Below are 12449 nucleotides of genomic sequence, written 5' to 3' on the forward strand. Positions count from 1 at the left end.
TAGGCAATACTCTCTTCACATCCCTCTGACATTCACTGCACTCTGAGAGGAAAACCGGGCTCCAGCCTGCTGCGAAGCGCATATCAACGAAGAATCTAGCACAAACTTACTTCACCACCTCCATGGGAGGCAAAGTTTGTAAAACTGAATTGTGGGTGTGGTGAGGGGTGTATTTATAGGCATTTTGAGGTTTGGGAAACTTTGCCCCTCCTGGTAGGAATGTATATCCCATACGTCACTAGCTCATGGACTCTTGCTAATTACATGAAAGAAAACAATTTTACAGTATACTGTCCCTTTAAAATAGCTTATCTTGCCTGTTAAAAATACCACCCATGTTGCCTTGATGTTCCGCCCACTATTCAACTCACACACTTCAATACAAGGTGTCCTTCCCAATGGGCAGCATGAGTATACATTGGTCCCCACCGTGGCACTCACCTCTATATAGTGCAGGACATCTCTGAAAATGGAGCGCTGCTTTCGCCGGTCAGTCTTGGCTCTGTATTTGTTGCTGTCTGTGGCCAAAGCTTTTAGGGTCAGACACAGAGCATCAGCGTCGTCATAGAAGAAATCATCCTTTGAGAAGACAATGTTTAGAACACGAGTCAGAGAAAACAACACAGAATATGCAATACAGGGACAATACGTGCACATGTGTGTTATAAAAACAAAATAATCATCAGCATGACACAGATAATAAAATAGGGAGGACGAGGGTAGATGCATTTACCTCCAGGTCACGGCCCAGCTCATACAGAAGGGCGAGACTCTCTCCAGCAGCAATGCGCAGACTCACACTTTCACTGGAAAGAACTCCAGACAAACGAGGCATATGACTACGGAAATAGCAGAAGGGTTATTAAAAACAAAAACCCCACAATATCACTCACTTATGTCAATCTAAGAAACACATGTAAACTAAATGAGAGAAACAAACAAGGCATATGACTATGGAAATTTGAATGGCAGGGTTAATTAAAACTGATAAAGGGACATTATACACCCCAGAAAAATATAGGCTATATAAATAAAGCACCAAAAGATAAAGTTTGTAGCTGACATGTATTAGCAATTTTGCTGCTAAATCTCCTAAAAATGATTATAAAGTTTGTAATCCTCAGTACATAAGAATACGTAATATCCACTAGCTCCAGAGCAAGGCTTTTCCCTATCTAGTGATCTTCAATTAGCAAAACAAACTGATGTACGGTTTATAAAAGGAAAGTCTCTAGCTAGGCATACAATACCTGCATCACTCTATAAATGTGTTTTTATATTTATATCAGCTGAACACCACCTGAGAGATGTAGACAGAGCATTTAATGTTACCTGTAACAAACTGCACATGAGCTAAATCACAGGGATTTTACCCCAGCACATTCTCCCTTTCATCTGCACCCCGGCAACATCCAGAGCTCCGCACTCAAGTCAAGTCAAGAATACTTTATTAGCATGACATTATTACATGTGTTGCCAAAGTAATATGTTACAATAAAACAAATCAATAACAATTTATAAAGTAGGAGTATAGTGGGTAAATATGATAGTTCATTTAATCTGATTGGGGGTTCTGGTCATGTGACAGTCTGCTACATATTTTGCTACTATCCTTGTAGCTTTGTTGTTTTCTCCTAAGAGTATGCATAGTCTTTCTTGTTCAGACATCTGTGGAAAGTCTGTTATTTTTTTCATTATTTTTGGGAAGTATTTATCCCTTAAGGGTTTGTATCTTGTACAGTACAAGAGAAAGTGAGCTTCAGTCTCTATGTCCCCACTGTCACACTGTGCACATTGTCTGGCTGCCCTGGGTCTCCATTGTGCCTGATATCTGCTAGTCTCTATTTCCAGCTGGTGGTCAGAGATTCTGAATTTAGTGAATATCTGTCTGTGCTTTGGGTTGGTGACACTTGTGAGATACTCAGCTAGTCTGTACTCTCTCTGTAGAGACCTGTAACACTCCATCTTGTTCTGTTGCCCTATCTGTTCCTCCCAGTGCCCAGTGTACCTCTCCTTCAGAGCTGTTAGTAAGGTGTTTGCTGACACTCTCTCATGGGCTGTTCTTTTGCTGATGTGGTTTTGCAGGTCTGATGTATATTCTCTAAATGCTTTTGATGCTGGGTCACAGAGTGCTTGGTGGTAAAGTGTGCTTGTGTCACTATTTGTGAGGTGACACCAGAATTTGTACACCCGTTTTTGCATAGGTAACAACAATGGGAATCTTCCCAGCTCTGCTCTGCACCCATTGTTAGGGGCGCTTCTGTGTACCCGCAGTGCATATTTACAGAATTGGAGATGTGCAATTTCTGTGAGAGTTTTGTCCCATTCTCGGTAGTTCTGGGTCAGTGTTGGGCCCCAGACCTCACAGCCATACAGCAGGATTGGTACAATGGTGCTTTCAAATACCTTAAGTAACAGTTCTGTAGGAGGGTTTAGACTGGCTAGCAGCTTCTTTATTGCATGGAAGGCTCTAAGGGCTTTTTCTTGTAGTGTTTTGATGCCCAGTTTAAAGCTTCCTGATGCACTCAGTGTAAGCCCAAGATAGGTATAATGTAATGTGTGCTCTACCTCTTTAGAGAACAATAGGAATTTGAGTTTTTGCTGGAGATTTTTGGGCTTTTTCTGGAAAAACAGAATTTATGTTTACCTGATAAATTACTTTCTCCAACGGTGTGTCCGGTCCACGGCGTCATCCTTACTTGTGGGATATTCTCTTCCCCAACAGGAAATGGCAAAGAGCCCAGCAAAGCTGGTCACATGATCCCTCCTAGGCTCCGCCTTCCCCAGTCATTCGACCGACGTAAAGGAGGAATATTTGCATAGGAGAAATCATATGATACCGTGGTGACTGTAGTTAAAGAAAATAAATTATCAGACCTGATTAAAAAAACCAGGGCGGGCCGTGGGCCGGACACACCGTTGGAGAAAGTAATTTATCAGGTAAACATAAATTCTGTTTTCTCCAACATAGGTGTGTCCGGTCCACGGCGTCATCCTTACTTGTGGGAACCAATACCAAAGCTTTAGGACACGGATGAAGGGAGGGAGCAAATCAGGTCACCTAGATGGAAGGCACCACGGCTTGCAAAACCTTTCTCCCAAAAATAGCCTCAGAAGAAGCAAAAGTATCAAATTTGTAAAATTTAGTAAAAGTGTGCAGTGAAGACCAAGTCGCTGCCTTACATATCTGATCAACAGAAGCCTCGTTCTTGAAGGCCCATGTGGAAGCCACGGCCCTAGTGGAATGAGCTGTGATTCTTTCAGGAGGCTGCCGTCCGGCAGTCTCGTAAGCCAATCTGATGATGCTTTTAAGCCAAAAAGAGAGAGAGGTAGAAGTTGCTTTTTGACCTCTCCTTTTACCAGAATAAACAACAAACAAGGAAGATGTTTGTCTAAAATCCTTTGTAGCATCTAAATAGAATTTTAGAGCACGAACTACATCCAAATTGTGCAACAAACGTTCCTTCTTTGAAACTGGATTCGGACACAAAGAAGGCACGACTATCTCCTGGTTAATGTTTTTGTTAGAAACAACTTTCGGAAGAAAACCAGGTTTAGTACGCAAAACCACCTTATCTGCATGGAACACCAGATAAGGAGGAGAACACTGCAGAGCAGATAACTCTGAAACTCTTCTAGCAGAAGAAATTGCAACCAAAAACAAAACTTTCCAAGATAATAACTTAATATCAACGGAATGTAAGGGTTCAAACGGAACCCCCTGAAGAACTGAAATAACTAAATTGAGACTCCAAGGAGGAGTCAAAGGTTTGTAAACAGGCTTGATTCTAACCAGAGCCTGAACAAAAGCTTGAACATCTGGCACAGCCGCCAGCTTTTTGTGAAGTAAAACAGATAAAGCAGAAATCTGTCCCTTCAAAGAACTTGCAGATAATCCTTTCTCCAAACCCTCTTGTAGAAAGGATAGAATCTTAGGAATTTTTATCTTGTTCCATGGGAATCCTTTAGATTCACACCAACAGATATATTTTTTCCATATTTTATGGTAAATTTTTCTAGTTACAGGCTTTCTGGCCTGAACAAGAGTATCAATGACAGAATCTGAGAACCCTCGCTTTGATAAAATCAAGCGTTCAATCTCCAAGCAGTCAGTTGGAGTGAGACCAGATTCGGATGTTCGAACGGACCTTGAACAAGAAGGTCCCGTCTCAAAGGTAGCTTCCATGGTGGAGCCGATGACATATTCACCAGGTCTGCATACCAAGTCCTGCGTGGCCACGCAGGAGCTATCAAGATCACCGATGCCCTCTCCTGATAGATCCTGGCTACCAGCCTGGGGATGAGAGGAAACGGTGGGAATACATACGCTAGCTTGAAGGTCCAAGGTGCTACTAGTGCATCTACTAGAGTCGCCTTGGGATCCCTGGATCTGGACCCGTAGCAAGGAACCTTGAAGTTCTGACGAGAGGCCATCAGATCCATGTCTGGACTGCCCCACAACTGAGTAATTTGGGCAAAGATTTCCGGATGGAGTTCCCACTCCCCCGGATGAAATGACTGACGACTCAGAAAATCTGCTTCCCAATTTTCCACTCCTGGAATGTGGATTGCAGACAAGTGGCAGGAGTGAGACTCCGCCCAATGAATGATTTTGGTCACTTCTTCCATCGCCAGGGAACTCCTTGTTCCCCCCTGATGGTTGATGTACGCAACAGTCGTCATGTTGTCCGATTGAAACCGTATGAATTTGGCCTTTGCTAGCTGAGCCAAGCCTTGAGAGCATTGAATATCGCTCTTAGTTCCAGAATATTTATCGGGAGAAGAGATTCTTCCCGAGACCAAAGACCCTGAGCTTTCAGGAGTCCCCAGACCGCGCCCCAGCCCACCAGACTGGCGTCGGTCGTGACAATGACCCACTCTGGTCTGCGGAAGCTCATCCCCTGTGACAGGTTGTCCAGGGACAGCCACCAACGGAGTGAATCTCTGGTCCTCTGATCTACTTGTATCGTCGGAGACAAGTCTGTATAATCCCCATTCCACTGACTGAGCATGCACAGTTGTAATGGTCTCAGATGAATTCGCGCAAAAGGAACTATGTCCATTGCCGCGACCATCAAACCTATTACTTCCATGCACTGCGCTATGGAAGGAAGAGGAACAGAATGAAGTACTTGACAAGAGTTTAGAAGTTTTGATTTTCTGGCCTCTGTCAGAAAAATCCTCATTTCTAAGGAGTCTATTATTGTTCCCAAGAAGGGAACTCTTGTTGACGGAGATAGAGAACTTTTTTCTACGTTCACTTTCCACCCGTGAGATCTGAGAAAGGCCAGGACGATGTCCGTGTGAGCCTTTGCTTGTGGAAGGGACGACGCTTGAATCAGAATGTTGTCCAAGTAAGGTACTACTGCAATGCCCCTTGGTCTTAGCACCGCTAGAAGGGACCCCAGTACCTTTGTGAAAATTCTTGGAGCAGTGGCTAATCCGAACGGAAGTGCCACAAACTGGTAATGCTTGTCCAGAAAGGCGAACCTTAGGAACCGATGATGTTCCTTGTGGATAGGAATATGTAGATACGCATCCTTTAAATCCACCGTGGTCATGAATTGACCTTCCTGGATGGAAGGAAGAATTGTTCGAATGGTTTCCATTTTGAACGATGGAACCTTGAGAAACTTGTTTATGATCTTGAGATCTAAGATTGGTCTGAATGTTCCCTCTTTTTTGGGAACTATGAACAGATTGGAGTAGAACCCCATCCCTTGTTCTCCTAATGGAACAGGATGAATCACTCCCATTTTTAACAGGTCTTCTACACAATGTAAGAATGCCTGTTTTTTTATGTGGTCTGAAGACAATTGAGACCTGTGGAACCTCCCCCTTGGGGGAAGCCCCTTGAATTCCAGAAGATAACCTTGGGAGACTATTTCCAGCGCCCAAGGATCCAGAACATCTCTTGCCCAAGCCTGAGCGAAGAGAGAGAGTCTGCCCCCCACCAGATCCGGTCCCGGATCGGGGGCCAACATCTCATGCTGTCTTGGTAGCAGTGGCAGGTTTTGAAAGACCTATCCTGAGGAAGGGCGTGGCCCTTACCCCCAGTGATATCAGAAATAATCTCTTTCAAGTCAGGGCCAAACAGCGTTTTCCCCTTGAAAGGAATGTTAAGCAATTTATTCTTGGAAGACGCATCCGCTGACCAAGATTTTAGCCAAAACGCTCTGCGCGCCACAATAGCAAACCCAGAATTTTTCGCCGCTAATCTAGCCAATTGCAAAGTGGCGTCTAAGGTGAAAGAGTTAGCCAATTTGAGAGCATGGATTCTGTCCAAAATCTCCTCATAAGAAGAATCTTTATTGAGCGCCTTTTCTAGTTCATCGAACCAGAAACACGCTGCTGTAGTGACAGGAACAATGCATGAAATTGGTTGTAGAAGGTAACCTTACTGAACAAACATCTTTTTAAGCAAACCCTCTAATTTTTTATCCATAGGATCTTTGAAAGCACAACTATCTTCTATAGGTATAGTGGTGCGTTTGTTTAGAGTAGAAACCGCCCCCTCGACCTTGGGGACTGTCTGCCATAAGTCCTTTCTGGGGTCGACCATAGGAAACAATTTCTTGAATATAGGGGGAGGGACGAAAGGTATGCCGGGCCTTTCCCATTCTTTGTTTACAATATCCGCCACCCGCTTGGGTATAGGAAAAGCTTCGGGGGGCCCCGGGACCTCTAGGAACTTGTCCATCTTACATAATTTCTCTGGAATGACCAAATTCTCACAATCATCCAGAGTAGATAACACCTCCTTAAGCAGAGCGCGGAGATGTTCCAATTTAAATTTGAATGTAATCACATCAGGTTCAGCTTGTTGAGAAATTTTCCCTGAATCTGAAATTTCTCCCTCAGACAAAACCTCCCTGGCCCCCTCAGACTGGTGTAGGGGCACTTCAGAACCAATATCATCAGCGTCCTCATGCTCTTCCGTATTTTCTAAAACAGAGCAGTCGCGCTTTTGCTGATAAATGGGCATTTTGGCTAAAATGTTTTTGATAGAATTATCCATTACAGCCGTTAATTGTTGCATAGTAAGGAGTATTGGCGCACTAGATGTACTAGGGGCCTCCTGTGTGGGCAAGACTGGCGTAGACGAAGGAGGGGATGATGCAGTACCATGCTTACTCCCCTCACTTGAGGAATCATCTTGGGCATCATTTTCTCTAAATTTTGTGTCACATAAATCACATCTATTTAAATGAGAAGGAACCTTGGCTTCCCCACATACAGAACACAGTCTATCTGGTAGTTCAGACATGTTAAACAGGCATAAACTTGATAACAAAGTACAAAAAAAGTTTTAAAATAAAACCGTTACTGTCACTTTAAATTTTAAACTGAACACACTTTATTACTGCAAATGTGAAAAAGTATGAAGGAATTGTTCAAAATTCACCAAAATTTCACCACAGTGTCTTAAAGCCTTAAAAGTATTGCACACCAAATTTGAAAGCTTTAACTCTTAAAATAACGGAACCGGAGCCGTTTTTATATTTAACCCCTATACAGTCCCTGGTATCTGCTTTGCTGAGACCCAACCAAGCCCAAAGGGGAATACGATACCAAATGATGCCTTCAGAAAGCCTTTTCTATGTATCAGAGCTCCTCACACATGCATCTGCATGTCATGCTTCCCAAAAACAAGTGCGCAATAGAGGCGCGAAAATGAGGCTCTGCCTATGATTAGGGAAAGCCCCTAGAGAATAAGGTGTCCAATACAGTGCCTGCCGGTTATTTTACATAATTCCCAAGAATAAAATAATTCCTCAAAGCTATGAAGTATTAAAAATGCTTATATATCAATCGTTTTAGCCCAGAAAATGTCTACCAGTCTTAAAAGCCCTTGTGAAGCCCTTTATTCTTATGTAATAAAAATGGCTTACCGGATCCCATAGGGAAAATGACAGCTTCCAGCATTACATCGTCTTGTTAGAAATGTGTCATACCTCAAGCAGCAAAAGTCTGCTCACTGTTTCCCCCAACTGAAGTTAATTCCTCTCAACAGTCCTGTGTGGAAACAGCCATCGATTTTAGTAACGGTTGCTAAAATCATTTTCCTCTTACAAACAGAAATCTTCATCACTTTTCTGTTTCAGAGTAAATAGTACATACCAGCACTATTTTAAAATAACAAACTCTTGATTGAAGAATAAAAACTACAGTTAAACACCAAAAAACTCTAAGCCATCTCCGTGGAGATGTTGCCTGTACAACGGCAAAGAGAATGACTGGGGAAGGCGGAGCCTAGGAGGGATCATGTGACCAGCTTTGCTGGGCTCTTTGCCATTTCCTGTTGGGGAAGAGAATATCCCACAAGTAAGGATGACGCCGTGGACCGGACACACCTATGTTGGAGAAATCATGATTTTCGTTTTTTCCATATTCACTTCCATTGCCCATGACTTACAGTATGTCTGCAGTATGTCTAGTTTTTCTTGCAAACCCACTGCTGTGGGGGACAGGATGAGCAGATCATCTGCATATAAGACAATGGATTTCCTTCCCATTCGGGGATATACCTGGTGCTGTGCATTTCTCCAGTTCTGTGGGCAGATCATTAATGTACAGGTTGAATAATGTGGGGCTGAGGCTGCATCCTTGTCTGACACCTCTCTTTTGTTCAAAGCTCTTTGTTTGCAGTTTGTTTATTTTTACTTTACATTTGAGGGATGAATACATGGTCTTTATTATGTCATATGTCTTCCCACCAATTCCACTTTGCAGCAGTTTCATGTATAGGCCTGGGTGCCAGATTGAGTCAAATGCTTTTTTGAAGTCCACAAAACATGCAAACACCTTCCCTGATGGTGAGCTTTTCACATACTTGTTAGTGATAGCTTGGAATGTGAAGATGTGGTCTGTGGTTCTTTGTTTAGGGAGGAAACCTATCTGACTCATGTGCAGGGTTCTGCTGTCTATTAGAAATTGTAATATTCTCTGGTTCAGGATTGTGCAGAAGAGTTTGCTCACATTGCTGTTTACACAGACTCCCCTGTAGTTATTTGGGTCAGTTAGATCCCCATGTTACTCCCACTCTCCTGCCTCCTCATAAATATTCCTATTGTATCTGTAAAGCAGGGGGCGGAGCTCTGGATGTTGTCGAGGTGCAGATGAAAGGGAGAATATGCTGGGGTAAAATCCCTGTGATTTAGCTCATGTGCAGTTTGTTACAGGTGGTGTTCAGCTGATATAAATATAAAAACACATTTATAGAGTGATGCAGATATTGTATGCCTAGCTAGAGACTTTCCTTTTATAAACTGTACATCAGTTTATGTTTTGCCAATTGAAGACCACGGGGTAGAAATATAAATCCCAGATTACGAGTGGAGCACAACTGTGCATATATCAGACTCCCTCTTTGTCCTCACTACGGCACTCTGAATATTTTCAGCTGTGAGTGGAATATTCAGCTTGTGTCTACAGAATGCTTACCGAGAGGACAGAGGGGGGAGTGAGACCCGTGCCCAGTGTAACAGGGAGAAACGGCTGAGTGCAGGTGAGGGGATTTGTAAGTGACATGCCTTATCTATTACACAGACAGCCCCAGCATGGGGTCTGGCTGTAAAGGACACTAGATAGGGAGTGTAGGGAAAAGCCTTGCTCTGGAGCTAGTGGATATTACATATTCTTATGTACTGAGAGGATTACAAACTTTATAATAATTTTTAGGAGATTTAGCAGCAAAATTGCTAATACATGTCAATTACAAACTTTATCTTCTTTTGGTGCTTTATTTAAATATAGGCTATTTGTTTGAGTGTATAATGTCCCTTTAAGGGAGAGAAAAAAAAATACCCCCCCACAATACTACTTTCTTATGTCAATTAAAGAAACGCACATGAAAACTAAATGAGACAAACATCTATACTTATATAGATAATAAATTATTACAGCAGCACTGCCAGTCTGTCACGCACCAACACACATCTAAGGCCAACTTGCCTTGGAGGTCTTTAAAACTCTTTCCTACCCATTCTTCATCATTCACACTATACTCACTTCTCTAAGACCTTCTGGATCTGTGAGGCTGGGCAGATCGTAAGCAGCAATGCCCATGCCTGGATGGCGCAACAGTGCAGACCCTGAAGGGTAGAGTTGGGGGAAGCAGCACTGATGGAGTAGCAAGTAGTGAATATGCCCTCCAGGCAGCTGAGAGTAGAGATTAGGTCCTAGGGAAACAAAGACCAGAGATTAGATCAGTAATTTCATTATTATAAATGGCTATTCAGGCTTTTGACCATAGAAAACTGTGCTTTTTTTTTCAGTCTCCCAACCAGGTGTACGATTAAGAATTCTGCCCCAGCAACACACTACACAGAGATTGTTTGAAAAGGAGATCATTTGCAACAGTAACTCCCAAAAGAAAGAGATTTGATAAAATGGATGTATCGAGTATGTGTAAGGGGGCGACACAAGAATATTCTAAGATAGCAAAACAACAACAAAATTAAAATTGATGTAAAATCCAAAATTGTTCTCTTTCATAATTCAGACACAGCACTGGTTTTCACACTTGTCCTCAGACCTCCATAACAGGCCAGATTTTGAGGATATCTGAACTGGAGCACAGGTGAAATTATCAGCTGATTAGTAACCATGGTTATTTTACCTGCTCTAACCTAAGGTAATCCTGAAAATCTGGCCCGTTAGGGAGTCCTGATGACAAGTTTGAAAGCCAGTGAGATAGAGCATACCATTTTAAACAACTTTAGAATTGATATCTATTATCTAATTTGGTTCATTCACTTGGTATCCTTTGATGAAAAGCAGGGAGGCAAGTTCAGCAGTACTAGTGAGTGCACTACTGGGAAATAGCGAATAACTGGTGGCTGATGTGTTCAGCTAGCTCCCAGAAGTGCATTGCTGCTCCATCAACAAAGGAGATTGTATTATTATTATTATCGGTTATTTGTAGAGCGCCAACAGATTCCGCAGCGCTGATTGTATACTCTGGTTCAGATTTTTTGCAATGCAGCGTTTAGTTATGGTGCATCTATCAACGATATTTACAAACAACTATCTTATAGGGCAGAATAAAAGCATTGCCAATAAACAAGAATAACCCATTTCTTTAAAAAAAAAAAAAAAAGGGGTGGTACCCACATGCATACAAAAGAGAACTATTTGATATTAACCCCTTAACCTTTTCACGCTGTTGGGACGTTTCATGGAACTGCCTACCAAATATGGCGTCCTGCAGCTTCCTCCTCCTCTGATGCAGGCGAGGATTGGCCATGGGGGTGTGTCTATCAGTTTACGCAGTCCCCCATGATCCGATCCCGGCCTTGAAATTACGCAATTGCATGATTTTATTTTTACCAATAGTGTTTACATTGAAGAACAGGATCAACAAGAGGTTGAAAAAACAGAATTTATGTTTACCTGATAAATTACTTTCTCCAACGGTGTGTCCGGTCCACGGCGTCATCCTTACTTGTGGGATATTCTCTTCCCCAACAGGAAATGGCAAAGAGCCCAGCAAAGCTGGTCACATGATCCCTCCTAGGCTCCGCCTACCCCAGTCATTCGACCGACGTTAAGGAGGAATATTTGCATAGGAGAAACCATATGGTACCGTGGTGACTGTAGTTAAAGAAAATAAATTATCAGACCTGATTAAAAAAACCAGGGCGGGCCGTGGACCGGACACACCGTTGGAGAAAGTAATTTATCAGGTAAACATAAATTCTGTTTTCTCCAACATAGGTGTGTCCGGTCCACGGCGTCATCCTTACTTGTGGGAACCAATACCAAAGCTTTAGGACACGGATGAAGGGAGGGAGCAAATCAGGTCACCTAAATGGAAGGCACCACGGCTTGCAAAACCTTTCTCCCAAAAATAGCCTCAGAAGAAGCAAAAGTATCAAACTTGTAAAATTTGGTAAAAGTGTGCAGTGAAGACCAAGTCGCTGCCCTACATATCTGATCAACAGAAGCCTCGTTCTTGAAGGCCCATGTGTAAGCCACAGCCCTAGTGGAATGAGCTGTGATTCTTTCGGGAGGCTGCCGTCCGGCAGTCTCGTAAGCCAATCTGATGATGCTTTTAATCCAAAAAGAGAGAGAGGTAGAAGTTGCTTTTTGACCTCTCCTTTTACCGGAATAAACAACAAACAAGGAAGATGTTTGTCTAAAATCCTTTGTAGCATCTAAATAGAATTTTAGAGCGTGAACAACATCCAAATTGTGCAACAAACGTTCCTTCTTTGAAACTGGTTTCGGACACAGAGAAGGTACGATAATCTCCTGGTTAATGTTTTTGTTAGAAACAACTTTTGGAAGAAAACCAGGTTTAGTACGTAAAACCACCTTATCTGCATGGAACACCAGATAAGGAGGAGAACACTGCAGAGCAGATAATTCTGAAACTCTTCTAGCAGAAGAAATTGCAACTAAAAACAAAACTTTCCAAGATAATAACTTAATATCAACGGAATGCA

General features: G+C 42.6%; 1 protein-coding gene across 1 annotated transcript; it reads right to left on the bottom strand.

Moving 5' to 3' along the window:
* Positions 1-441: 441 nt before the first annotated feature.
* On the bottom strand, positions 442-10431 carry LOC128643930 (interferon-related developmental regulator 2; the record flags this gene model as incomplete). Its single annotated transcript, XM_053696698.1, is given in 3 exon segments — positions 442-579; positions 734-839; positions 10012-10431. Coding segments are annotated over 2 exon segments (240 nt in total), but the record flags the coding sequence as incomplete, so codon positions are not given.
* Positions 10432-12449: the final 2018 nt, after the last annotated feature.

The sequence above is a fragment of the Bombina bombina genome, unplaced genomic scaffold (genome assembly GCF_027579735.1).
Source record: "Bombina bombina isolate aBomBom1 unplaced genomic scaffold, aBomBom1.pri scaffold_2310, whole genome shotgun sequence".
NCBI classification, from domain to species: domain Eukaryota; kingdom Metazoa; phylum Chordata; class Amphibia; order Anura; family Bombinatoridae; genus Bombina; species Bombina bombina.